The 27,206-nt window shown below is 43.6% G+C and overlaps 1 protein-coding gene across 1 annotated transcript; it reads left to right on the top strand.

Annotated features, from left to right (window-relative positions):
- The first annotated feature begins 6,780 nt into the window (after positions 1-6,780).
- rnf17 (ring finger protein 17) lies at positions 6,781-26,099 on the top strand. Its single transcript, XM_076105002.1, has 38 exons — positions 6,781-6,847; positions 7,939-8,051; positions 8,858-8,955; positions 9,046-9,127; positions 10,258-10,344; positions 10,518-10,621; positions 11,107-11,275; positions 11,396-11,472; positions 11,695-11,769; positions 12,279-12,484; positions 12,607-12,696; positions 13,070-13,228; positions 13,961-14,132; positions 14,576-14,717; positions 14,922-15,109; positions 15,194-15,323; positions 15,541-15,703; positions 15,835-15,950; positions 16,508-16,625; positions 16,775-16,892; positions 17,135-17,374; positions 18,683-18,830; positions 19,390-19,502; positions 19,638-19,728; positions 19,939-20,060; positions 20,806-21,007; positions 21,689-21,800; positions 22,519-22,682; positions 22,955-23,074; positions 23,153-23,233; positions 23,696-23,818; positions 23,897-23,953; positions 24,256-24,366; positions 24,484-24,607; positions 24,823-24,958; positions 25,050-25,236; positions 25,616-25,723; positions 25,875-26,099. The coding sequence occupies exons 1-37, from the start codon at positions 6,781-6,783 to the stop codon at positions 25,709-25,711; spliced, it is 4,701 nt and encodes a 1,566-aa protein (XP_075961117.1). The 3' UTR covers positions 25,712-25,723; positions 25,875-26,099.
- The last annotated feature ends 1,107 nt before the right edge of the window (positions 26,100-27,206 follow it).

The raw sequence follows: 27,206 nt of genomic DNA, 5'->3' as shown, positions 1-27,206 counted from the left end.
TTTGTATTCTGGTCGTATGTATTTTGTCCTACGTCTAAACAGAATGAGGTGTTGTTTTTTGTATTTGGGTCTTGTGATGAGGTGAACCAATCAACACTAACTTCACCTTCTTTCCAACCTCCTCACCCCTCCTATCGCCCACCCAGGCCGGCCGAGGCTCTCACGGCCTCCGTCCCACCGCAGGGCAGCTGACGGGTAAGAAAAACACACACACACTATCACACCTACACATGTTCGTTCTCTCACACACACACACACACACACACACACACACACACACACACACACACACACACACTTCCACGTAGATCTGAACCCTGTGTGCCGACCCCCGCCTCGCCCTGAGAAATGTGCCATATCGATGCTGAGAAGCAGGTCAAGCATTCTGTAAGTGCAGCAAAGTGAGTTAATTGCAACAGAGACTGCTCTCGGCTTACTATTAAAACACCCCCCCCCCCCCCATAAAAAACACACCCAGACCCCGCCCCCTTTGTTAGACGCAACCCCTTTTCATCTCACACATCATACAAAACAACCTGTTTTTCCAGAAAGGCAGCGGCTCTCTGGTGCAAGAGGCCCGAGCGGCGGCGTTGGCGGTGAGCTGATCAGCTCTAACGGACGGGTCGTGAAATGCTAATCGACAGAGCGATAAGTTCAACTCCCGCTAACGAGCTGCGCGATTGGTCTGATCTCCCGGGTCCTTCCCCTTGATGTGCGTGAGTGAGATGTTTGCGACGGGTATTAGGTCACAGAGCCGGTCTCCTTTAAGTCACTCCGCCATCGACCGGGGCCTCGTCCTCCAAACCGCCGCCGCCACCTCCGCCCTCCAGCTATGCCTTTGAGGGGATGAAGAGTTGCAAGGAAGTGTGACCGTGAAGGAGTGCGAGTGATGAAGCACATGTGAATGTGTGTGTGTGTAGGTTTAGGGAGCGAGGGAAGGAGGGAGTGACCGAGGGCACAAAGGGTTCACAGGCAGGATCCCTGGTTTGGTTTGTTTTTAATGAGGGTTAGGTGGAGCTGCTGCAGCCTGGTGGCCTCATTTAAGGATGTACGCTGCTGCCACCGCTTTATTGTAGGATGAACTTCGATGTACCTAAAGTCAATTCTACCTGTGCAACGTATCCTCATGCAACGGTTTATAGGATATCTTATGCAAAGTTTCTCCTCATTTTTTGTAACATGAATACAAATGTACTTTCTTCACAGGAAACTACTCAGTTAGTTTTAGGAAAAGATCGTGTTTCAGGTTAAAATAACCACAGAAGTGTCGTAACTACATTATGAAAGTTACGTGAAAAATAAATCAGCACAGACTTCTCGTCTCAACCGGGGAACGAGCAGCGGCGTCCCGCTTTGTGCATGTGGGCTTTTGGATCTAGAGCTTTCGTGGTACCGTGTGAGAAACCACTGAAGTTTAAATTAGAGACATCTACTGTAGATGTCTGTGGTTGGACTCCTGTCAACCCTGAAATGTGACTTTATCAATGACTGATGTTTAAAGGGAACTGATCTTCTCAAACTGGGAGACAGAGGAGGGAAATACAGTAAGAAACTGCAGCAGAATATTTGAACGAGTAGCTTGTAGAGAGTATTTATTGAAGGACTATTGTCCTGCTCTGCATTACAGCACACATGTCTTTATTCTTCTGCTCACACGGTGCGTATTTGTGGTTGTGAAGCCTACACAGTGAAGGAAAAGTATTAAAAATATGCATTGGTATAGAAAGACAAAGTGTGTTGGGACATGCAGAAGGTCAGAGAGACCAGGACCTGAAAAGGCTGCTATGACCCCCCCCCCCAAAAGCCTTAAAAGTCCCTCGAGGCCATCAATTGGAAATCAGTAACCTTTTGGATTTAATGGGTCCATTTTGAGCTCATTGTGAACAAAGACGAAACATCCCCTCCCCCGACATCAACACAACAACATGTGTCACGCAGAAAAAGAGCAGTCCTGTGTCTGTTTGTGTCAGCTGACCTGGATCTAATTACTGCCACGGTTGTTACGTACTGAGTTAACTAGTGCGCATGCGTGTAACGCAGTTAGTTCTAGAGGAACGGAAGACGTGTAACCATGGTTGTTAATGTCGTGCATACCTATTAAGTAAAGTCTTAAACATGTACATTTGTCGCTGGAATTATTGAATTAACAACGGTATCCGCCAATCATGAGCACATAGCTGACTTTAGAGACGTGGAAAAACAACATTAAAAAATAAACAATGTGAATGAAGTTAAATGAGTTCCACTGAACGCCTCACAGACAGACTTACTTTAATCGGCTGAAATCAATTCTGTCTTTTCTGGAGTATTCTTTGTGTGAGTGCAGACAAAGAGAATGTAGACGCTACAAAGCGACTGTCGTCTCTGCTCTCTTAATGCTGCGACCAAGTGGTGGCCTGGGGGGGGGGGGGGGGGGGGGGGGGGGGGGGGGGGCAATCCACTTAAAGCCAGTCCATGAGTCTCCTGGGTTCTGCATGTCTCCTGACCTTTTTCTGTTGTTCTTCTCCAGACGGTCAGGACCCTGAGGAGAGGGAAGAGGTTGTTGCCCTACTGAGCTCCTAATACGAGCAGGTCAGAGCGGCTTCCTCCAAGATCCAGAGGAAGATAAGAGGTTCCTCAGATGGAGAAAGAAAAATAATCCATAGTGCTGTCCGTACGTCAGAGGTTTACTGAAGTAACATCATCACTAATGATCCATAGTGCTGTCCGTACGTCAGAGGTTTACTGAAGTAACATCATCACTAATGATCCATAGTGCTGTCTGTACGTCAGAGGTTTACTGAAGTAACATCATCACTAATGATCCATAGTGCTGTCTGTACATCAGAGGTTTACTGAAGTAACATCATCACTAATGATCCATAGTGCTGTCTGTACATCAGAGGTTTACTGAAGTAACATCATCACTAATGAAGCTTATGTGTTTCATCTGAAGGATCCCAGAAGAGCCTTGTAGGGAACATCTGTCTATGTAATAGATGAATTAATACTTTATTCTACTACGATGTGGTCTGGAGGGAAACAAAGGAAAAGGAAGATTCCTTTTTTCCATTAAACCCACCATATATATATGTTTGCAGCATACATTGGAAATTAAAGTGTAAACAAGTATAGGACGGCTGAATTATTCAAATTATTACAGTTGAAAGGTGCGACCCCCACCCGACCCTCCACCTAATCCATCTCGTGAAGTCAGAAGTCTTCTGTCAATCAAGACGGTGAATGACTGCAGAAGCTTTGTTGTTTTTAATAAGAAGGAAACGAGGGTTTCCTGTGGACATCGTCTCCTGTCACTAGAGGTGACCCACAGTAAGTGATCGAGGTAATAGCTGGACGACGACCATGAAGAGGACGGACGGACGTACAATGTGAGACATCAGGACGGAGCTAACGAGACCACGCTGCTTAATTAAGAGCATCATTAATGGATAAGTGACTTGATAAGGGGTTTTGGGGCATTATTGTTCCTACGGAGGCCCGAGGGAAATCACCCGAGGATGGGAAGTGACCCACATTTGGGAAGAGGAAAGATGGGGGGGGTGACCCCCATTCCCCTAACCAGCACCCCCACATCCCCCCCCTGGGCAGCCTGCTGATTGGTTCATTACCCATAGTAAACACGTCTACCCTGGTACACACACACACACACACACACACACACCCTGCCCCCCCTCCAGCCGCTCACCCAGAGACCAGATTCCTTCAGCAGCAGATTCATACATAACTCCACACTCTCTCCATCTGCTGGAATTCAGACTGCAGGAGGTCAGAGAATATTCCTTTGTTTGACAGGAAGTTTATAAAACCTGTTCACGAACATGAACATATAGCAGCATTTCATCGATCTAAGAACAAGTTGTTCATTGATTAGATTATAACTATCCATGACAAGAAACAAGTTACAAGTTTGGGTTTTCCTTTGTCTTATTAAATAAAATTCATGAATCCCTTTAAATATGAAATTATTATTATATATTATATATATCATCAGTATTATTTCAAACACCATCCCCAAAATAAACTAGGTAACATACACCATTGTTTAAACAATGCATGACTGAACAAACATAACTCCACGTTTATAATCCATTTAGTCTGCACCGGGAGCCTCAAACGGCCAATTAACCAATTAATGCAGACGCAGAAGAGGGTTTTTGGGTCCATCATTTCTCTTTGTAGACTTTAATGGGAAATAATATATTATATCAATGTCTTTGTTTCCATTAAAGGAAATCAGTAAGAGGACAACAACACAAGCTTGTTGTTGTTATTGTTAACAGTAGTTGTGGTGAGGTGTGTTTGTGGTTTCCTTATTAAATGTCAGGTAAACATTGGAGGTGTTAAACATCCTGGGGGCCAACCTGTTAACTGATCTGGGATGTTATTCCTTTCCCCCCATTAGCAGACAGGTGTATTTTATACCTGCAGGCGTGTTTGACCCCCCCCCCCCCCCCACACACACACACACACACACACACACACACACACCAAGGTGGTCTGCTCTCACTTCAGCTCAACACCACGAGCCCGATTCATTCGGACACTTGTGCAGAGGTGGGAGTCGTTCTGTTGAAACACATGTACTTCAAGTAGGTCTTCAGGGCTCCGAATCGGAGAGACCCCCGCAGAGACCCCCCGCCCCCCCGCCTCCAGGGACGTGGATGGAACGCTCTCTGAAGGTTAAAGTTTCTCTGCACTCCACACGGTTTACCTTTACCATCGTAATGCCTCCCTGCTCTCCATTGGCTGTCACTTCCACTCACTGCAGCTCCGCTGGGCGGGCTGCCCATTGTCCTCAGGCGGCGCTGCTGCAGCTCAGATGGAGGAGGAGAGGACCGGCGTGCTGCCGTTAGAGGGCTGCTCTGGAGCCTTGCGATTGGTTCAAAAGGAAACAAAAGAATAAATCTCACAACGCATACAAGTATGTTGTGATGCATGAAAGAGATTTTTTTTAAAGATAATAAGAGAAGAAGTAAACACGACCGGTTGAAATGAAACAAGATCATACTGTGTAATACATGCAGACACACCTGGCTCATTGGTACTAAATTAAGCTATTTTTAAAGCATCTTTATAAAATACACAAACACCATCAGCTGCAAACTACAGATCCAGAGTCAAACTGGACAAGTGGAGATGTTCATGTGATGCCAAAGATGCATATTTACCCTTTTTCAGACTGCCTCACATCATATCTATCGACAAAAACAGTAACATTTGCACATATAAATATATATATATATATAATTAGCTTTAGGGAATAAATTCCCCATCTGTGAACCCATCACCTCACAGACCACCTGTGTGTCTGTCTCAGTCTTTGGCGCCCCCAAGTGTCCACAGAGAGGAGCTCACAAATGAAACTATTTTCTGTTTTTATTCTCAGTTACATTAAAACTTCATAACAGGCGCTCATGAAATAAATGTGAGTTATTTCAGCTGCCAGCAAGACTTTCACTGAATGAAAACATCTGAAATGCTCAGCAGATTAGGACTTAGCTACACTACAGATATGCAAATGACAGCTGTAGAAATATCTTTCCACAGCAGACATTGTTGACTCATAGGAGGAAAAACACAGGTGAAATTGATAAGGTTAACAATGGCTCAGCAAGGCGAGCCAGCATTAATGCTATTAAGCACACGGTGCTTTTGCTACTGTGACAAAAAAGGTTTATAGTGTCTAGATGTGGCTGTAAATCTGGTCAGCACTTTGTGCCCTTTGTTTTGTTATCAGATTCTTATTTTGTTCGACTCATAATGTCTCGAACCCGATCGCTCTTAAAACCTATTTACTATGTGATGAAATAGAATGATACTATTATAAGTTGCTTCCTGATTGCATATGTTTTATTTCACTGTGTTCTACAAAGTGTGACATCCATTTGTAGATTCTTTACCTATGAAAGAAGAATTGAGGAAAGGGCCTATAATGAAACTCTATTGATTATTCTTGCTAAATTGTAAGTTTACAAGCCAAAGACCTATTTTTGTGTTTTTTTTAGAAAGAGTTTGAATGTATGTAAAAACTATTACTGCCTGTGATATATATAATTACACAATCAATCAGAACTTGTGCTTTAGTGTCCTCTTTTTGTCCTCTTTCTTTATATTATAAATATATTTTCTTTCTGTCTATATTTCTTATCGTCTGCGGTTGCTCCCCTGTTAGTTTGAATGTTGTATTGTGCTGTTTCTTATTAACAATTTGTGAAACTGTGCATGTGTAAATGTTCATTAAAATGACATCTATTTGTATGCCTCACAGTACTTCATTCAGTACTTTAAAAAAAAACACGATTACCAAGAGGTGGATCTTCCTCCACCAGGTGTGTTGCATCCTGCTAATGATTAGTGTCACGTGATTGGTTATGTTAACCTGCCCGTCCATTGTTCAAACATGTCTGCTCTTATACACGTCTGTCTCATATAAAGTGAGACAAGAGTGGCTCAAAAAGAGACCTGCAAAGATGAACCCCTGAACACATCATCATCATGTTAATAATATATAATAATATTATCTGATGTAATAAGATAAAACACATCAGATCACAGAGTCCGTGAGAAACTATTAAAATTAGAAGGATAACATAAATAATTTAGTAATTAAACACGTTATTCTTCATTATTCAAGGTTTAAATCCTAAATTACACATTCACGACAAACTCCTCGGTCACGTGAACGCACCTGCGGGATCACGTGACCAAGACACCCGGGAGACCGTCGTGCACCTTCACGTTTTGATTTTGAGAAGCAAAATAACCTAAAAAAGACTAAAGATGGATTCAGGAGACAACACCAGCACTATGAGTTGCAAGTTTTGCGGGGAGGCGTTCAGCCTGCCGGGTAATATATTTAAATTCGTTCTCTTACAGTTTAATATCGTGTTTTATCATAACTTACGTCAGCTAAAAATACGTCAATTCACCTGCTAACGTAAGCTAGCTAACGTTAGCTAGCTAGCTAAATTACAGGCAGATATGTTAGCAGGCCCGTTTTTAAATACCAATAATTTATACTTAACGCGTAAAATACAACTAATTATAGTGTTCTAGTGTTGTTTTCTTGTGCGGTGTGCTAAGCTAACAAGCTAACGTAAGTTAGCACAGGAGGGCCTCAGAATCTCGCGCCAAATCTCGCGATGGTTGGAAACGTGATATTGATCAATGATTCTGTGATAACTGAAGCGTGATTGCAACACGAGGCGTGGTGTTAAAAACACTGATTAAAATACGTTTTAAACATATAATAATTATTTTAAAGGTGTTACAGATGTTGTTTAACTTGTAACTTAGCTTGTAATAACAAAAGTATAATTTTATATGTATATTAAAATAATAATAATGTTGTACAAAATATGAAAATGTGTGTTATTTAGCTTTTTTCAAACGTGTAACAAAATATAAGAATGTCCAGGAACAATATACACCAAATTGTCATTAAATAAAATAAATAAATAAACAAATTAACTAACAGATTAAATATAAAAATAAATATGAAGTTGAATATAAAGATTAATCTCTTCATTGTTTTTCAACTGATGGTCTTAACCATCCGTTGATTATTCATTGTTAAAATCATTAACACTTTTTTACAAACTTATATAAACAATATTAATTAACATATAAACTAGCAAATTACAAAACAAACATGTCAGCATGATGGTGACTCAACGTTATGAAACCATATTAAAGCAGTTTGTTTTAAAATTATGACAAATCATTTTCTTTCATGAAATCAGGCAATTTGTGAAATTTTGGCAATTAATTAAGTACATTTTACATTCTTTTACATTTGTATTATCTAGTAGTTGATGCAGAGCAGCTGTGCAGGTATTACTGTTGGATTGTAATGTGCTTTTAAATTGACTGGAAATCATAATTTATATTTATGTTTTATTATTCCTGCTGGTCTTTCCTTTGTGTGTGTTTTCTCAGAGGATGATGTGGACGGTAACCTCCCCCGTATGCTCCTCTGTGCTCACATCTACTGCACGTCCTGTCTGCTCTCCCTCCACCACCACGGAGTCATTGAATGTCCCGAGTGTGAGGTAACGTTCTGCTTCCTGTTGCAGCGCGAGAGCTGCTTAAACTCAGGAACATATTCATTCTCATCCTCCAAGAATCTCATTCTCAACTTCAAAGAAATGGTTTTTAAAAACCTTTTCTTCTGGAAGATAAACTAGAAAATTAATATTAAATTCTAAAACAAGTGTTTGTAAAGCACACTGAATGCTCCACATGATGGGAATCAAAACAACGTCACTTTCATGAATGTATTAAGTTAAATGTTACGTTATATATTAAATAGAATAGAATAGAAACGGAGCATCGGACTAAAGTTCTGCTCTAACCGGAGGACACGGAGTCATGAACATAACGAGTTGATAAATCACACAAAATAACTTATTTTGTGTGATTTGAAATCTGTTTCTGAGAATTAAAAGCCTACAAATTATATTCATGCAACATAACTTCAACGTGTTATTCTTGAAGTAACTGAGCTTTGAGAAATGGTAAAAACATTATTGTAAAAAGTGTTAATTTATACAAGTATTAGCATGAATAACTGTTACTGTTTGCCTGTGTGTGTTTACGTTATTGCAATCAGTTGATATAACTTTAAAATATCAAAACTCAATAATCTTTTACTCACTTTACTCTGTTTTCATGTCGTAGTTTACTAGCGCTCAGCAGACGGGAGTAGATCCTTAAAATCAGCACCTTTTTGTACAGAATTGTTTTGAATCAGCGGTTGGTTATGAATAGAATTAATATCAGACATACGAGAAGTGAAATGGAGGAAGCAAACAATGATGGAAGGTGAGAATGAAAAGACAACGTTGTGTCTCTGCAGGTTGAGTCGACGCTTCCTGAAGGAGGAGTGTTCGGCCTGCAGGAGGACAGCAGGATCATCGGCCTCGTCTACACGTCTAAAATGAACAGGATGAAGAGGTACAGCTGACACACCTGTGCTGTTTGTATAATATATTATAAAAGAGAGTTGAGTTCATCTCTGATAAGTGCTGGTTGTGTCTCTTAAAGGTGCGACCGATCAAGGAATCGCAAAAAGCCCAAAATATCACCGTCCAAAGACGTGAAGGCCGATACTGAGGGTCCGGAGCAGGTACGTCTGGTGACCACACGAGTCGCCTCAGCCCATCACGTTAACGTTCAAACTAAACTAATCTCATCGTTTGCACATCTCACATTACACAACTTTGTGTCATGAGACTTTGTCCCTATAACATGGATTTATATCATCAGTAGTACGAAAACACAGCAAACGTTAAGTACAAAAACAGACCCAGAGAGAGATGAACGGATGGTTTGGTGCAGTGACTGTTGTGATTAATTCATCAGTCGATGTATGTGGAACTCCTCACTTATTGTCATATGCGTTCAGTACTGACCCAAGAATAACTGCGGCGCAACCAGACGATCAAATGTCAATAACATGGGAGAATTATTCAATGCTGATATTGAGCTCTTGCTGTTGAATGAGGAGACAGAGAAACAATATATATATAGTTCATTGTAATAAAAAAAAAAAAGCTAATATCAACCGTACGTCTGCATTCGTCTCATCTACCGGCATCAAAACAGGAAGTCAGTGGTAAAGTAGTGAAGCCCGCCTCTTGCTCGATTTGATTGGCTGTCTGGGCCAAGCGTGACATTGACGAGCGAGAATATTTAAACTTTTAATGCGCGCGAGAAAAAAAACGCGGCGCAAGAGAGGAGCGCGTCTTTGGGTTTCTGTTTTCCAAAAAAAACGTAATCTATTGATGGACGACTGTGAAAGTGGTGTCGCAATTTATATTCATATTATCATAAGCTCTTGGTGAACTTGTACAAACGCATTAGAAACGTTGTGTTTAAATGAAAGAAAGAACATTAAAGCACTGATCACGTTCTGGCCACTAGGGAGCAGAAGAGCTCCTCAACAAGCTGACAGAAACATTATCTCCTTTAACATCGTTACAGCCGACAAGCTGCAAACACAAGAAGAAATGTGCATATTTTATTAGGAATAAGAGATAGAGAAGATATAGATGAATATTTATACATCCTGGTTCCTGGATGAGCTGGAAGATGTAGCTGGTAAAAACACTCTTAGATATAAATCCATGTCTGACGGAGACGTAAGAGTTTTACAGAATGTGTGATCATGAAACTCAATGAAGTGGACAGAAGGATATAAATGACGTGAATGAATTCAGATTAAAACGGTTAAAGCTCTGGTTGTGTTTCATGTAGCCAGCTGATGTGGAGAAGATTAAGTTGGTGGATGAGGCGTTGGAGCAGGCTGCAGAAAGTCACGCTGCTCTGGAAAACATCCACGAGGTGAGCGCTGCACTACATCCCATAAAAAAAATATTTATATGAGTATTTGCACACATCTGTATTTCTCAGGAATGTGGTAAAAGCAGCCTCGTTGTCGGTGAATCTCTCACACAAACCCTGTAGAAGCTGATTTTGGACATCATCCATCAGAAGGTTGTGTTTCCTCTCTGCAGACGCTGACCAACGGTCTGACTGAACAGCTGAGGAGAGAGAGAGCTCGGCTGGAGGCTGAGATCAAGCGAGCTGCAGACGAAGCTTCACACGCTGTTCAGAAGTGGTGAGACTATAAACTGTCTATGAAACCTGTGAGACATTCAGGGCTTTATGTCTTGAAGGGACAGTTTGGATGTTTAGTAGTGTTTGTATCGGGCTCTTCTCCACAGTCAGTGCTTTACTACAGTAGATGGAGCAAAGTGATGTTCTGCTGTGTATTTCACACATTAACACAAACTAACTGACTGATTGAGCTTTAGAACAACAGCTCCTGTGTTCTTAGGGGTGAAATCACTGTTTTTTGAATGGAGTCTGGTGGTAAAAAACGTCTTCTGTTCCCCGCAACAAAGGTCTGTCTGACATCGAGGTAAAGAGGTGAAAATATTCTAAATATAGCGTCCACTTAAACTGATAGACATTCTTTTAAGTGTCTAAAAGCCCCTGCTGGGTCTCCTGTCTACTGTCTACTGTAGTACGACACTAACAGTGGTGAAAGTACCTCATAAACACACCTCTGAATCAAACCGCCTGTCATTTCTTTGCCAACAGGAAGGACGTGCAGTTGAGTCAGCTGACAAAACTGGAGGCAGAGTTCTCATCCAGCCAGTCAGAGGTGAGCTGTGTGCAGAAGAGGATGAAGGCTCTGGAGATCGCCATGCAGATGGCCAGAGAAGTACGACGCGTCCCCATCCTGGAGCAGTACTGCACCCTGGACAAGGTACTCAAGTGTTGCACATCAGATACGTCCAAGTGAGCACACAACGCACGGTCAGAAACTGAGTCGAGCAAAACTGATTTAAAACACTGTGGCTGCTTGTTATTCGTGTGTGGATGACAGGTTGTGGAGACGCTGCAGGCTCCGGTGGATAAACAGCTCTACGATATGAAATGCATCACTATGGGCTCCGGGATGAGGTTTGTCATTTTAACCCTGATGTTTGTTTCCTGTTTGTGTCATTTACAGTATGTGCACCACACAAATATAAAGCAATAAAAAGTACAATAAACTAACGTGTGTGTGTGTGTGTGTGTGTGTGTGTGTGTGTGTGTGTGTGTGTGTGTGTGTGTGTGTGTGTGTGTGTGTGTGTGTGTGTGTGTGTGTGTGTGTGTGTGTGTGTGTGTGTGTGTGTTTTTTAGCTGTGTTTTCTGGTCAGAGTGTCTGAACCAGAGTCTGGAGATATCTCTGAAAATGGAAGACGGCGTCCCAAAGCAGTGAGTCCTTAAATATCTTCCGTTTAGTTGTGGATGATATATCTAATATACTCGATGCGTTCTACCTAGGATGTAATAATAAATATCTTTATTTAAATGGCACATTTCATACAGACTTAGTGTCGCTCCTGATGTAGCATCTCAAGATGCTAGTTTAACGTTAGCTTGAGAGTCGGATCGCTAAACCTCTCAGCTGCTACGTCAACGTTCTGCTTCACAAAGGAGTTCATCACACATTCAGTGAGCAGAGCGAGGCACACAGCTTCAGGGAGGTGCGTTTGTTTTACACTTTGTTCGGTCACTGAACTCTCATTGAAGCGTAACGGGCTCCACCTAGTGGCACACACTCGTACTACAGCTAATCTATACAACGTTTTCTGACGGTTAACCACGCGTCCCTCTTCTCTTGCAGTAAATATAGTTTAAATTACTTCGCTTATTAGCGGCAATTAACTGCAATTAACATGAATATATATTCATCTGGCTCTTAACTTGCTGTTCTCTCTCAGGCTGTCCGAGTCGCCTCCCAAAGACCTCCAGCCGAGCGACTCCAGCAGGAAGTCCCCAAAGGGCCGGAACAGAAACTGTGTCTCACCTGAACCGGACCAGGAGAGCCCCGGAGCCATCAGTTCCCCCTCGCGAGGCTCCAACCGCTCGGACCCTGGAACTCCAGACGTGATCCTGGAGGAGCTGTTGATCGAGGGACAAGAGAAAGGTGCGTGTTTGTCACGTGTTCCTCCTGTCTGAGTTTTGAGATCCAATCAGAACATTAGATTTGTTATGATGGAGGCAGAAGAGAAGCCTTTTTATTTGTTAATGCTTCTTGTCCTCCTGCAGCTCCCCCGCCCACCGGCCCTGAGCTGGCCAACGACAACTGGAGAATCCAGAGCAGGACGACGAGTGTGTCGTTTGGCAATAAGAGAAATGGTAAAGAGTCAACTTTTTCAACGCAGGCAGATACAATAAAAGTACAAAAAAAGATAAAAACGCCTACGATGCACTAACGGAAAACACGGAGCACACACACAGCGTTGCCAGACAGCAAACAACCCATAATACTGAGGATGTCCAGATCAAGTTCTTTTTTATGAGTATCTAGCGACACAGAGTCCTGATCCTTCTGTTTTCATAGATAATACAGCTGCACAGTGTAAACTTCAAGTACATTAAAATCAATCAAATGTACATTGAATTGCTCCTGCTCCTTTCCCCTCCTCCTCTTTCTCTCGTATCTCTGCCTATTCCCTTGATTCCTCTTACCTTCCTCCCTCTCTTGATTGTCCTCTCTCCTCCCTCCTAGTCACCCAGTGGGTGGTGGTGAGCCACGTCGTGAATCCGAGTCACTTCTACGTCCGCTACGTGGCGGAGAAGAGGGACAGCGAGTTCATATCTAAGAAGATCAACCACTTCTGCTGCGGCGACGGCTGTCGCTTCACCTCCTGTGACGCCGTGGAGATCGGTGAGTTCGTGTGAATGATGGAGAACTTCAACTTTGAGCATATAGCGTGTCGGGCTGGGCGATGACAAACAATGGCCGCATTTGAACCAACCCACCCAATCTCTCTGCTGGTTGTTTGAAACGAGGCTTTTGATGTGATGTGAATCACAGCAGTAGTTTACATATTTAATATTTAATGTATTCAGTGTGGAACGTAAAGCCATGTTGGTTCTGTTTAATATGTGTCACCTACTTCTTCTGATAATAAACTGTATATCATATTATTTTATATTTTATTTTATTTATATCATATTTTATTTTATATTCTATATTATATTATTTTAATTTTATTATATCATATATTATTATTTTATATTTTAAACCATAATTAACCTTCTGGTTTCTTTAGGGTTCTGTCCGAAACAGTAAATTGAGCATTATTATTATTATTATTAATGTTATTGTTATTTGTAATAATGATAATAAATATAAATCAGGATGATCGACACCGATCAATAATAAAAACATTGTGATAACATTTGTGTCCGTATCGTCCGGCCTTATTTCCATACAGCGATAATAGTTGATGTTCCTGTTCGTGGTCAAAGTAAATGAGACAAAATGTTAATTATGTTTATTCAGTGTCATGAACAGATGAATAATTCAGTAATTGATGGACTGATTTCTGCTGACTTCCTGTTTGATTGTCTACAGCAATGATTGATCTCCTTCGTGTTCTCTGCTCCTCTTCAGGCTCCCTGGTCTTTGTGAAGAGGGAGGAGGGACTGTGGTTTCGGGCCAGGCTGGTGGAGGTCTTTCAGGACGGATGTGTGGAGGCTGTGAAGGTCTGCCCGGTCACCCAGCTGGCCAGCGTCCGAGTCTTCTTCCTGGACTCTGGCCTCGGCAAAAGACTCGCCATAGAGAGGCACGCACACACGCGCACACACACACACACACACACACACACACGAGCACCGGGTTTCCAGCAGGTTTAAAATGGAGGTTTTAGGCTTAGGAAGGGACAGAAGCCAATTTATGTTCACATGTTCCTCATGCGGTCCAATCAAGTTCACTGCATCCTTAAAGGTACATCTCTTCCTACACAAACACAATGCATTACAAGTCTTGCAGTCCTTTAATCTCTGCACAGGTCTAGACCTGAATTCATGAATATATATTTGCACATGTTTTCCACATCAACTGGAGCCGTAACTGGATGGTTTCACTTTCTGCTCTGTGAATGAAAGATCAAATCATTATATCAAGGTAATCATTTAATTAAATCAGTAAAAAAACTCCCCCGAGCATCTCGGTATCGCTTCAGTGTAAAGAAATCATTCCAACCGTGTGTTTCACCGTCTTCTCCAGAGAGGAGGAGACCGCTGAGTCCTCACTGAAGGCTGTGAACGACCGCCTGAGGAAGGTGGGCGAGGGCGTGAAGGTGGAGCTGAGTTACTTTGTTCCTCAGGCCGTCAGATGTTCACTCAAGGACCTGGTCCCCTACGATCTGGTAAGACCGCTTAGATTCAAAACGTGGATCGGGACATCCCGAGTATTTTTATGTTGCAGTGTTTTCTCCTTGTTTCGTTGTGTTGTTGATTTATGTCTTTTGCAGCAGTAGGTGTGTTCGCTGTGTGTGTTCGCTGTGTGTGTTCGCTGTGTGTGTTCGCTGTGTGTTCGCTGTGTGTTTACTGTGCATGTCTGGTTCTTTCAGACAAAGGGCTGGAGTAAAGAGGCCCAGCTGGAGTTCCTCAGTGTGGTTGGCTCTGCAGCGGTGGAGATGCGTCCTCTGGGTCAGGACAGAGACTCTCTGCTGGTGGACCTGAGGAAAGCTCCCATGGACCAGTCCAGGGATGTGCCCATCTCCGTCAGAGAGTACCTGGTCTTCATCGAGGTGGCCAGGTGACCAGGAGAACCTGTGCTGATCACATTTAACTGATGTAATTGACTCTTAGTGTAACTACCTAACGTCGTCTGTGCGCTCAGGTTTTATTGTCCAGTGAAGTTGAGCAGGAGGCCTCTGCTGTACTACCCTCCTAAACATCCCAAGATCAACACGGAGCTCAATGCTGTGGTGTCCCACATCAACAACCCTGCTGACTTCTACATCCAGCTGGTACTAAACATGCCCTATATTTACGTTTATATGTATATATATATACATATATATACATATGTATATGTGCTGAAACAAGGTGCAGATGCCAGCGATGTAGTTTAGAACTACTAGAAAACAGAAATGATCTAAAAAGAAAATAAAGCACTTTTTTAACATTAGCAATCTACCTTTTTATCGTCACTACGTTTTATTGGCCCCCCCCCCCCCCCCCCAGGTGGACAACATGGAGTTCGTGTTGCTCTCAGCGAAGCTCCAGGATTGTTACGGTGCGACTACAGTGACCGAAGCAGACGACCTGAGCATCTACTGCCCCGACATAGAACAGGCCTGTGTGGCCCGCTATAAGGACACGCTGTGGTACAGAGCTCAGGTCATCGGTGGGTTTAAGTCTCTGTGACAACACTAATGATGTCAATGCTGTGGATGACTTGAAGACAGAGATGGAGTCACTAAAGTGTGTGCGTGTGTGTGTGTGTGTGTGTGTGTGTGTGTGTGTGTGTGTGTGTAGGTCATCCAGGGGGCAGACAGGTGGAGGTGCAGTATGTTGACTTCGGCAATAAAAAAGTCGTGTCAGTCAGCGACTTGAGGAAGATCAAGGATGAGTTCTTCGCCCTTCCTTCCAGGGTGAGAACACAGCCTGTTGTTCCTACTGATAACTAAACATCATCGTGTACACCTGCTGGAACTTGGCTTTAAACAACAATGTATTTCCACTGCATGGTACGGCTCAACTCGACTCCTATACACTCACCTATGGTACCTGGTGTGTTTCTAGATTTAGTTGCAGATAGATAGATAGTTCCTCGTTAATGTAGGCCGGAGTCTCAGCTGATCGCTTGTGACGACAGGTTGGCTGTTTTTAAAATAACGTGCAGGCTGCAACATTTTAACTCCGCCTCCTGGTAGCAGCTCAGCTCACTGGGAACCTCGATGGAGGTGATGCCAAAATACCTCAATGTGCTGCCGTAAACTAATGAGGCTGTTGATGTCATTACAGTTCATAGTGGACAAGATAAGTTCCTGCCTCACTTTTAGACTATATTTTCACACACACACACACACACTTAGGACATTCTCTATGGAACATTCCAAAGAATAACAATAAGTTATTTGCTTCTATGTTTATACTGAACACTGTTGAGGAGAGCTGCAAGTCAACAGGAAGTGTCTCTTCTGTCCAGGCTGTCCGCTGCTGTCTGTCAGATGTGATTCCTCCGGATGGAAAGAGGTGGAGCGACGCCTGCAGCCACAGATTCAGCAGCCTGGCTCACCAGAAGCTGGTCACTATTGTGGCGACAGGTACTGTGTGCGTCTTCATGTTATCCAGTCGTAGGGACGGGTATGGTGAGGATTTGATCCATACTGGTACTCTTATCGATACTGCATTTTGATATTGCATCACTCATTTTTTTATCCCCGTCTTTATTTCCTCACCTGTGCCCCTCAAGGTCAAGTCCCTAAGTCTGAGCCTCTGCCGGTGAAACTATTTGAAAGTCCTCTGAACGGACCGCTGGTCAACATCGCTGAGCTGCTGGTCAGAGAGCAGATGGCCTCCTTCAAAGAGGGGTGAGACTTCAACCACATCAGAGTTCAACAGCATGAACCCAAAACAAGCCTTTATTGCACTAAACGGATAAAAGACGATGCCGAAATATCAACACAATGGTGCTGATTTGTAAAAAGTCTGAGTTCATGCTTTGTTAGGTCAGTCAGCGAGACGACAAACAAACAGTTAAAATGCATGTTTTCTGAATGGAGTTTGGATCGATCAGTACAAGGCTTTACCACCTCCTCCCTCTCTCCTGCAGACTGCAGTCATCGGATGCTGGAGAGGAGTCGGCCATCTGGGACTCTCCTCTTGAGCTCGGCTTATCCACGGATGCTCAGGAACAAGATGTCTCCGGAGAGCAGAGCGAAGAGCCGCTGGAGTTTCATCCTCAGCTGACGCTCCCGGATCAACTGAAAGACCTGAAAGTGAGAGTGAGCCACGTGAACTCACCGAGCAGCTTCTACGTCCAGTTCACCCAGTACGACGCTCAGCTCAAAAGGTCAGCTCTTAAACAAGCAAACCATGATTATAAACGATTCAAATACACTTGTGTGCGTGCCCGCGTGCCCGCTGACGGCTCTGAAAAGCTCCCAATCACGGGTGATGGTTTATTCACATGTACAGTAACCGTATACGACATGTTGGTCGTCTCTCTTCTGCAGAATGTTAACACTCATTCTCTATTTGCAGAGCATTTAATGCTCCAACTCTACAATTCAGTCCTATAGAGTTCAGTCTTTTCACAAGTTGTAAACTATTTGTTCTGTTTAATGTGTTTAGAAAAAAAACTTTTAACTTTAAAATGTCACCTGGACTCTGGAACTTAACACAATATTCCAGACAAAATACAATTTAATTGCACAGCTTTACACTTAAAGTTAGGTTTGCTGAGCTCATATGTTAATGTTGAACCACACAAGCAAACAAGAATCACTGTGTTTGCCTGAAAAATGTGCGAAAGCAGTATTTTCCCTTACTAAGACGTCGTGCACACGTGGACGCAGTTTTTACAGCCGGATGCCGCAGTTGCTCTCAACCGACTGCAAGACCCAGTGCATGATGGGAAACGCCCGATCAAAGAGCTTATTGGCTCTTAGTTTTGATGGCAAAACACCACATTTTGTTATCTCTGTGACTTCCTGCTGTAAGCTGTGTGTTGATGGAGTCTGTGTGTGTCTCAGGATGTGTAGCTGTAGACTGTGTGTTGATAGAGTCTGTGTGTGTCTCAGGATGTGTAGCTGTAGACTGTGTGTTGATGGAGTCTGTGTGTGTCTCAGGATGTGTAGCTGTAGACTGTGTGTTGATGGAGTCTGTGTGTGTCTCAGGATGTGTAGCTGTAGACTGTGTGTTGATGGAGTCTGTGTGTGTCTCAGGATGTGTAGCTGTAGACTGTGTGTTGATGGAGTCTGTGTGTGTCTCAGGATGTGTAGCTGTAGACTGTGTGTTGATGGAGTCTGTGTGTGTCTCAGGATGTGTAGCTGTAGACTGTGTGTTGATAGAGTCTGTGTGTGTCTCAGGATGTGTAGCTGTAGACTGTGTGTTGATGGAGTCTGTGTGTGTCTCAGGATGTGTAGCTGTAGACTGTGTGTTGATGGAGTCTGTGTGTGTCTCAGGATGTGTAGCTGTAGACTGTGTGTTGATAGAGTCTGTGTGTGTCTCAGGATGTGTAGCTGTAGACTGTGTGTTGATAGAGTCTGTGTGTGTCTCAGGATGTGTAGCTGTAGACTGTGTGTTGATGGAGTCTGTGTGTGTCTCAGGATGTGTAGCTGTAGACTGTGTGTTGATGGAGTCTCTCTGTGTGTCTCAGGATGTGTGAGCTGGTGAAGGAGGAGGTTGAGCTCACGGAGCCTGAACACCTGGAGTGGAAGGAAGACGAGTTCTGTGCTGCTCTCATCAACGGCGTCTGGGAGAGAGGACGCATCTGCTCACATGTCACACCAGAAGACTCTGCAGAGGTTTAGATACTCAAGTGTTTGTCTTCTGTTACAACTTTATATACTGGAGACTAGAGGAGGAGAGAGGATGAGGAGGGAGGAGGAGGAAAGAAGAGGAGGATTAGGAGAGAGAGGATAAAGGAAGGAGGGAAGTGGACCTCCGTTGGTTAGCTGTTAGCGGTGCTGCTAACGTTACTAGCTCTCCTGTTGGTTAGCGGTTAGCGGTGCTGCTAACATTACTAGCTCTCCTCCTGTTGGTTAGCTGTTAGCGGTGCTGCTAACGTTACTAGCTCTCCTCCTGTTGGTTAGCCGTTAGCGGTGCTGCTAACGTTACTAGCTCTCCTCCTGTTGGTTAGCTGTTAGCGGTGCTGCTAACGTTACTAGCTCTCCTCCTGTTGGTTAGCCGTTAGCGGTGCTGCTAACGTTACTAGCTCTCCTCCTGTTGGTTTAAACACTGATTGGTTGTTTACAATGAAACATGATCAGAGACTAGAAACACATGTTCTACTGAATGTTGGAGGATATTAAGTCTCAAAGGTTGTTATGAACTGATACGATGACATCGTCTCTCTGCTACCAGGTGATGCGCTGTGACCATGGCAACAAGGTGAAGCTCCACGTCAGCAACCTGAGGACGTTACCGCTCTCCTTAACGGGCTCTCTGGCTCTGGAGTGTTCTCTCACTGACATCAGGTCTCACACACACACACACACAGACGGACACACTCACAGACACACACACAGACAGACGGACACACTCACAGACAGACTCACACAGGCAATTCCTTCTGTCTGTCTCTTTCATGGTTCTTATTTCCTCTCTTTCAGGCCAGCAGGAGGTCGATCCACCTGGACGGCGACGGCATGCGACTTGATCTCCTTCTACCTCACCGGAGCCTCGGCTGTGATGACCATCAAGGTCTTCCTCTGCTCACCATGGCCCCTTTTCTTACTCCTTTATCTACATATTATTATTATTAGTTACTTTAGTCATTTCCCTCTTTGCTCTCCACTATGCACCTCTTGTCTTTGTTGCTGCACTGACATAGTTTCACTATATATATATATTATATATGTATGTGTATATATAATATATGTATATATTGTACTCTCCTCTCTTGTGGTCCAGGAGCTGACAGACGAGCGTCCGGTACCCGTCACTCTGTTCTGCTCCAACAAGATGGGACAGTCCATCAGCATCGCAGACTTTCTGGCCAGCGAGGGCCTCGCCCTCAGGGAGAGAAAACCCAGGTGTGTGTGTGTGTGTGTGTGTGTGTGTGTGTGTGTGTGTGTGTGTGTGTGTGTGTGTGTGTGTGTGTGTGTGTGTGTGTGTGTGTGTGTGTGTGTGTGTGTGTGTGTGTGTGTGTGTGTGTGTGTGTGTGTGTGTGTGTGTGATTAGTAGGATTTATAGGTCTTAAATAACATCAGCGACCTTTCGTTTATCTTCTCTTCTGGTCACAATACATCAGAAGCTTTGGATAAATTAAATAGAGAGAATAAATCTAAATTCTTTGGAAGTTGTATCTACGTTTGTCTGTTGTTATAATCTTCAGTCAGACTCTTTTGTAAACATATTTTATAACTCTTCACTATTCTTTGACAGCCACTACTTTGTGCCGATATTCAACGTCCGATATTCTGTTTATAACATCTGTTGCAAGAGTGAAACAGTACCTTAACATAAACCATGAACTGTACGCTACCAATATTTAACAGATCCGTTTAAATGAATGAAAACGACTTACTAGAAATCTCAGGTACCCTACAAACGTAAAACTAGAGATTGAGACCATAAACTCATGTTTACAATGTTTACTGAGGTAATAAATCAAGAGAGAAGTAGAGTCATTTTCTCATAGACTTCTATACAACCAGAGGAGTCGCCCCCTGGTGGACACTAGAGAGAATGCAGCTTTAACACAAGAAGCTTTGACTGGCTGAAACACACTCTGCCCGATCAGGTTCTTACTGTTTGTTTGTTTCGTTCCTCTTGCAGAGATGCTGCCATTCAAAAATCCAAAGAAGCTGATGCACAGTCTCCAGTGAGCGAGACGCAGACCGACGGTTCTGATGGCGCCGAAAAACAAACTCCCGCTGCTCCTTCTGTCGCTCCTTCTGCCGCTCCTTCTGTCGCTCCTTTCTCCTCCGTCGTCTCTACTCCAAAACCAGCTCGCCGCACCATTATGTCTGCTGAGAAGGTGATCTTATCAAACGCTACGAACTGTCCAGACCTCTGACACACAGTTTACTACTTGCATCAGTCTAGACTAAAGATGGCGGAGCAGCCTTCAGTGTCTATGCACCACATGTCAGGAACAAACTACAACTCTTAGTTCTTTTAGATTAAAGCTGAAGACTTCTCTGTTTATGCTGTTTATTAAACAGTCTTTGACGTTTTATTAATATTTTACACTACAATATTTATCCGTCTCATTCTGTGCTTTCTCTCTTTATCTTATATTTGATTTGTGCGTCTTTTTATACTTCCTTGGGTTTCTTTTATATTTAGTCCTTTTATATCTTTATCTCATCATATCTTTATATTAGAACGGGCTTATGAATACACCTGCCTTGTAAAAGATGTCGGCATTTGAGGGACATTTGTTTAGAATATAAAGTTTCTAACAAAAACTATGTGAAATATATAAAAGTTTACATGAATAACTGACCTATTAAAAGATAGACTTCCCAATCTACTGTGTGTGTGTGTGTGTCTGTATTGTGTGTGTGTGTGTGTGTCTGTATTGTGTGTGTGTGTGTGTGTGTCTGTATTGTGTGTGTGTGTCTGTATTGTGTGTGTGTGTGTGTGTGTGTGTGTGTGTCTATGTCTGTATTGTGTGTGTGTGTGTGTGTGGTTGTGTGTGTGTGTGTGTGAACAGGTGAAGACCGGGTCGTACGACCCCCCAGAGCTGCCGTGTCTCGGTCACATCCAGATCAGTGTTTCTGCCGTCGGAGAGGACGGACTCATTTACACCAGAACACGGAACCAAGGTTCACATCAGAGCAGACCTTCACTGAGATCAACTCCTTCTTTCTACACGGGGGGGGGGGGACAATGATATAGAACAGGAGGAGCTTTAGTTTGTATAAAAAGTACAGTGTTTAGGTATTCCCTAAGAAGAGAGAACTCAAACATGTCTTTAGTGCAGAATAACAGGTAGAATGGTGTAATTCATAAAAAGCAAGTTGAATTTATTTGATAATTTATTTTACAAACAATGGAATCTATAAATCCAACATTTGGTCAAGTGTTACCAGTGTTGGGGGGGGGGGGGGGCTCTACATGTTACATATATATTCACATGTTTACGACCTCTCTGCTCTGTTCAGTCAAAGTTTCTCTGATTTGTTGTCACATGACTGTTGGTCTCAGATGAATCAATCATGACTTCATAGTTTATTTGGGGCAGATTTTTAAATGAGGCATGTAGAATAAAATGTTTTTAATGAAATATCACACTTTTAAGCTTTGTTTCAGTTTATTTTTCTGACTGAACCCTTTGTAACACATGATGTGTTCAAGGACCGTCAGAAAGATGAAAATCTGACAATTACGATGTTTTTTTCCAGCTTCTGGCTGAGATAAACGGTGTAGTTTAGGGGATTTGTTTAAAGAAAACATGCTCTTCCATCCCGTGGTGGGTTTTAAGTGTCTGTGTCACAGTGACGTCTTTCATCTCGACTCCATCACGTCTTGTTTCTGTGTCAGAGGGTCAGCTGGAGCAGCTCAGGGACAGGATCCAGCAGAGCATGAAGACTTTGCCCAGACAGAAGCCCTACACCTGGAAGTCTGTGCAGGGCTGTGCCGTCATCGGACCGGACATGCTGTGGTACCGAGGAACGCTGCTGGAGGTGCTGGGAGGACACGTCAAGGTCTGGAAGGCTAAACACACTTCCCCGAGTCATTATGAAGAAAGAAACCCTATCTATAACAAATAGATCTTTATCTTCTGTTGGCACTAAGTAACCTTCATTAGCAGTAACACCAGTCAACCATGGCACAATGACAACACGTGATACGCTAAAGGGAATATTAAATAGGCAAATTAATAGACTTTCCTTGCAGGTACAGAAATAAAACCTGTGTGTCTGTGTCTGTGTGTGTGTGTGTGTCTGTGTCTGTGTGTGTGTGTGTGTCTCTCCAGGTACAATACGTGGACTCCGGCCTGGTGGAGAACATCCCAGTGGTGCATGTGTACCCGATGCTTCTGTGTGACGACGTCCCTCAGCTCTGTATGCCCTGCCAGCTGCACAGCATCAACCCTGTAAGTGTGTGTGTGTGTGTGCGTGGGTGGTTTTGGTATTTCTTGTCATCGGTGATGATCTGCTCTGTGTCTCCTGAGGTCGGGGGGAGGTGGCAGCGGGATGCGGTGGCCTTGCTGAGGGAGGTGTTGCTGAACCGCTGTGTGGACATGCGAGTCACGGTAGAACAACACGGATGCCTTTTAATGAACACATGAATGCATGAACTGTGAAGTAGTAGTCAGCTGCTCCATTAGTGAAGCTTGGTTTATACTCGCCGTAGTGAATTTTTGTAACCAGCTCGTGTCTGATTTTAATTACTCTCTAGACGCTTTAGAAGCAGGAAGTCTTAAAAATCTACATGTGAGTAGATGTGTATCAGCCAAATCAAATAGTTTAGAGGATGTTCAACCTCTGTGTCTTTATAACACATGTTATAGTTGACTTGTTTCTTTACACTTATTGTAGAAGGACAATAAAGTCATCCATGAATATGAGTTTACACATCATTATAATCCCTCCTCTTCGTTGCATTACGGTGTTTTGCTGGTTACACTCGTTGTCTTTTTGATTCTTCACAGTTCATTCAGTTTGTACCTTCTCTGCTGTGTGTGTGTGTGTGTGTGTGTGTGTGTGGGTGGTAGGAGCTGCCCTCTGACCTGAGAGGACCCCTCACCGTTGAGCTCTTCCTGGACGGGCTGAGCCTCAACAGGATCCTGTGTCACCACGAACATGCCTCCATGGACCAGACGGTCTCTGCACAGAAGGTCCGTCTGTGGTGGTCTGTGTGGTGGTGGTCTGTGTTGGTCCTCAGTTCACTCATAGATGTGTGTTTGTCTCTGCAGGGCCACTCAGAGGTGTCTCCTGCCCTCCTGCTGGATGATTGGGACATCGACATTAAGGTGTTGTAGTTACACTGAGCAACACTTCACTTAAATCCCTTAAAACATATTTACAGATATAACTTAAAGCAATAGACAAGTGTTGGCTTTAACTTGACATTATGAAGTAAATGTTGGTTGTTAAACTCTTTTCCAATGAAAGTAGCTTCAAAAGTCAATACATGCCGTACGCTCATTTGCATATCGATGACATCGTTGTGCAGTAATTTGCATGAAGCTTAGTGGTCGTGAGAACTATTAGCGGTAATCTAGCGGTAAAACTGAGTGTGAACGAGGCCTCGATGCTGATGCTGTGTCTCCAGGATCTGAGGGGCCCAGAGGAGCCCATGCTGGGGCCCTTCATCTACCCGGACCTGCCTCAGGTGGGGGAGCAGTTTCAAGTCCGGGTCAAGCACCTGTGGACCCCCAACGTGGTGATGATAACATTACTTACCTGTGAATGAGCGGATCCCGTTTGAATGATTTGACGATGTGTAAAAAGTGATTACTCATCATAAATGAAGCTCAGCGGATGTTTGTCCGTCCTGCAGCTGTTCCTGTGGCCGTTAGAGGGAACAGCTGATGTGGAGGTGGATGGAGAGACTCTGGATGAAGCTCTGACCAGAATCAACGCAAACATCAGCGCTCTGCAGAGACTCAGCAACTTCCGTCAGGGTAACGTGTCACAAATAACCGTCGTATCGTAAGAGAGAGGTGACGTCATAGATAATAACGACAGACCTCAACAGAAGCTTTAATTGTAAACGTTTGGGACAGCACTGATCAGGAGCTGAGAATAGAGATGGAGATATCATAAGAGAACGTTTGGATAAAGAGTTTTACTGAACAGCAGACTGAAGCCTCACAGACTCTCTGCTGGCGGTCTGCAGGCGGTCCGTGTCTGGCCGAGTACAGCGACGGGAAGTTCTACCGAGCCAGGATGATCCGGTTCTGCAGCGTGGAGCCCGTCGAGGTCCTGGTCCAACACGTGGACTTCGGCTCTGACGACACGCTGCCCACCAGAAAGTAGGAAGCCCAGGAGGACGGTTCTATACTCCTCCCTCTGTGATACATGTAATGGTGCTATGAGTCCAGGTGTTGTGTCTCTTCCTGTCAGGCTGCGTCAGATGCCCGCCGAGCTGCTGCGCTTCCCGTCTCGGGCGCTGAAGGTCAGAGTGGCCGGCTTCAAGGCTCCGAGTGTGAGCAGCCAGGAGGACGTGCTGCCCTACAGCCCCGCCTGGAGCGTGAAGGCGGCGATGGAGATGATCGACATGCTGCACGGAAACATCACCGCCTCGGTCGTGGTAAGAAAAACGCTCCATCGGTAGGATTCTATTATACGTACTATGTTAGCAGCTGCTCTCAAGTAGACTCAAGTCCACACCAGTGCTCCATGTGTTACAGCTGCATTCTCTCTAGTGTCCACCAGGGGGCGACTCCTCTGGTTGTATAGAAGTCTATGAGAAAATGACTCTACTTCTCTCTTGATTTATTACCTCAGTAAACATTGTAAACATGAGTTTATGGTCTCAATCTCTAGTTTCAAGTCTTCTTCAATACAGCATGATGTTCATTTAGTACATTATGGTCCATTTAGAGTCAAACAGACCATAAAGCAGGGGATGCTTTAGGGTCCGTTTAGAGTCAAACAGTACTGCCGTCATGTGGCTTCTTCTTGTTCAGGCGCGTGAGCCGGAGCTCACGGTGCTGCTGTATGACGAGGACGAGGAGCTGGTTCATCTTCCTCTGGTGAGCAGCGGACTGGCTGAGTTTGAGTGAAGTTCAGTTCATGTAAGTTCTTACAGCTTCTTTTCTTCCCAAAGCGTCTGCAGATGAGGTTAAAAAGTGAATTTTCCCTTTGATGAAGAAGTTGTAACCAGCTGAGTGTTAAAGATAAAACATTGAGCGTCTCTCAATGAATTCCTCTTCTGGTCTTTCTCAGGTTTTACTCGCTGACGTCCTGCTGAAACATCTTGATTTTACTGGTTTGTGCTCTTCCACGGCTCCTCTTTAGTTGTTACATGGAGCAGAAGACGTGACGTTCACAGTGATTCTGTGCAGCAGTGTTTTATTTAAAGTTTGTCTCGTTGTGAGAGTGTTGACGCGGCTCTTTGTTTTCTAGTTGTTGTACTCGTGTGTTTAATGAAGGTTCACATTAAAGCCTAAAGTCTCAGTCCAACCGCTCTGCTGTGTTTTCTTTGTGAAGAACAAAATGAGACGTACACTCACAGGTTCTAAAGAACAAAACTGACATTTTTATTTTACATAAATATACAGTAAGCTAAGAAAATGAACGGTCGACTCGCCTCCAGTTTGAGGAAACAGACAAAGACACCAGACTCCATTCAAACACACTCATGTAACCTCTCAGCACACAGGAGCTCTGCTGCCTCCATCTGCTAGTTTGTGACTTTGGTGTTTTAAATGTTTAGTTCAGATTCACTAAAGTCAAACTATCAAACACACTAACTGATGCAGGCAGCAGGAGATAAAATCACTGTTTATGTGAACGGAGTCTGGTGGAAGTTCAGTTCCGTCAGAAAGAGCTTTTTTTATAGAAGCTGTACATGTGTGAGCCATATTTAAAGGTTCATATCTGCAGGAAGAACACGTGGGTTTGGGGTTTAAGAGCAACAGCCAGGAAAGTCTGATCAGGCTGCTCTTCATCCCAGCTGACAATCAACACCAAACAGACTAAAGAGTTCAAATATCTCAACTACTTTAATTAAGGTTAATTAAACTAATTGTGGAGAATAAAATGAGGGACGTAGGATAACAACGAGTTAACTTTGCAGCCTGCTGGGCTCATGTCCAATAACTTTTACTTCTTTTACTGGTTTCAAACCAACTCCTGAGAGAAACATCTGGCTCTTCATCCGTCAAACGCTTTAACACGTTATAAATAGAATCAATTCAAGTCAATTCAGTTCTGAGCACAGAACACCAGATACATTTAAGATATTAGAATTGTAAACTCAGTGTTCATCATTTCATCTGTGTGTGTGTGTGTGTGTGTGTGTGTGTGTGTGTGTGTGTGTGTGTGTGTGTGTGTGTGTGTGTGTGTGTGTGTGTGTGTGTGTGTGTGTGTGTGTGTGTGTGTGTGTGTGTGTGTGTGTGTGTGTGTGTGTGTGTGTGTGTGTGTGTGTGTGTGTGTGTGTGCCACATGAAAACTGATCATTTGAACACAGATGTGCTGATGTGAGTTAAAGTGCTTCTGATGACGTTCAGGTTTGGTTTTGGTTGTTAAAGAGACATGTTGTCTGTTCCACGTCCA

This window comes from Anarhichas minor, unplaced genomic scaffold (genome assembly GCF_050575085.1).
Source record: "Anarhichas minor isolate MPS153535 unplaced genomic scaffold, ASM5057508v1 ptg000004l, whole genome shotgun sequence".
In the NCBI taxonomy this organism is placed as follows: Eukaryota; Metazoa; Chordata; class Actinopteri; order Perciformes; family Anarhichadidae; genus Anarhichas; species Anarhichas minor.
The sequence above is the reverse complement of the archived record's forward strand: the minus strand, read 5'-3'. Positions and strand labels throughout refer to the sequence as shown.

What these genes read in the sequence shown, in the direction of transcription:
- rnf17 (XM_076105002.1), top strand. Translation starts at nt 6,781, where the DNA reads ATGGATTCAGGAGACAACACCAGCACTATGAGTTGCAAGTTTTGCGGG. An exon ending in CTCTGGAAAACATCCACGAG is followed by an intron (nt 10,345 to 10,517) that starts GTGAGCGCTGCA and finishes TCCTCTCTGCAG; the next exon opens with ACGCTGACCAACGGTCTGAC. An exon ending in CACCAGAACACGGAACCAAG is followed by an intron (nt 21,801 to 22,518) that starts GTTCACATCAGA and finishes TTTCTGTGTCAG; the next exon opens with AGGGTCAGCTGGAGCAGCTC.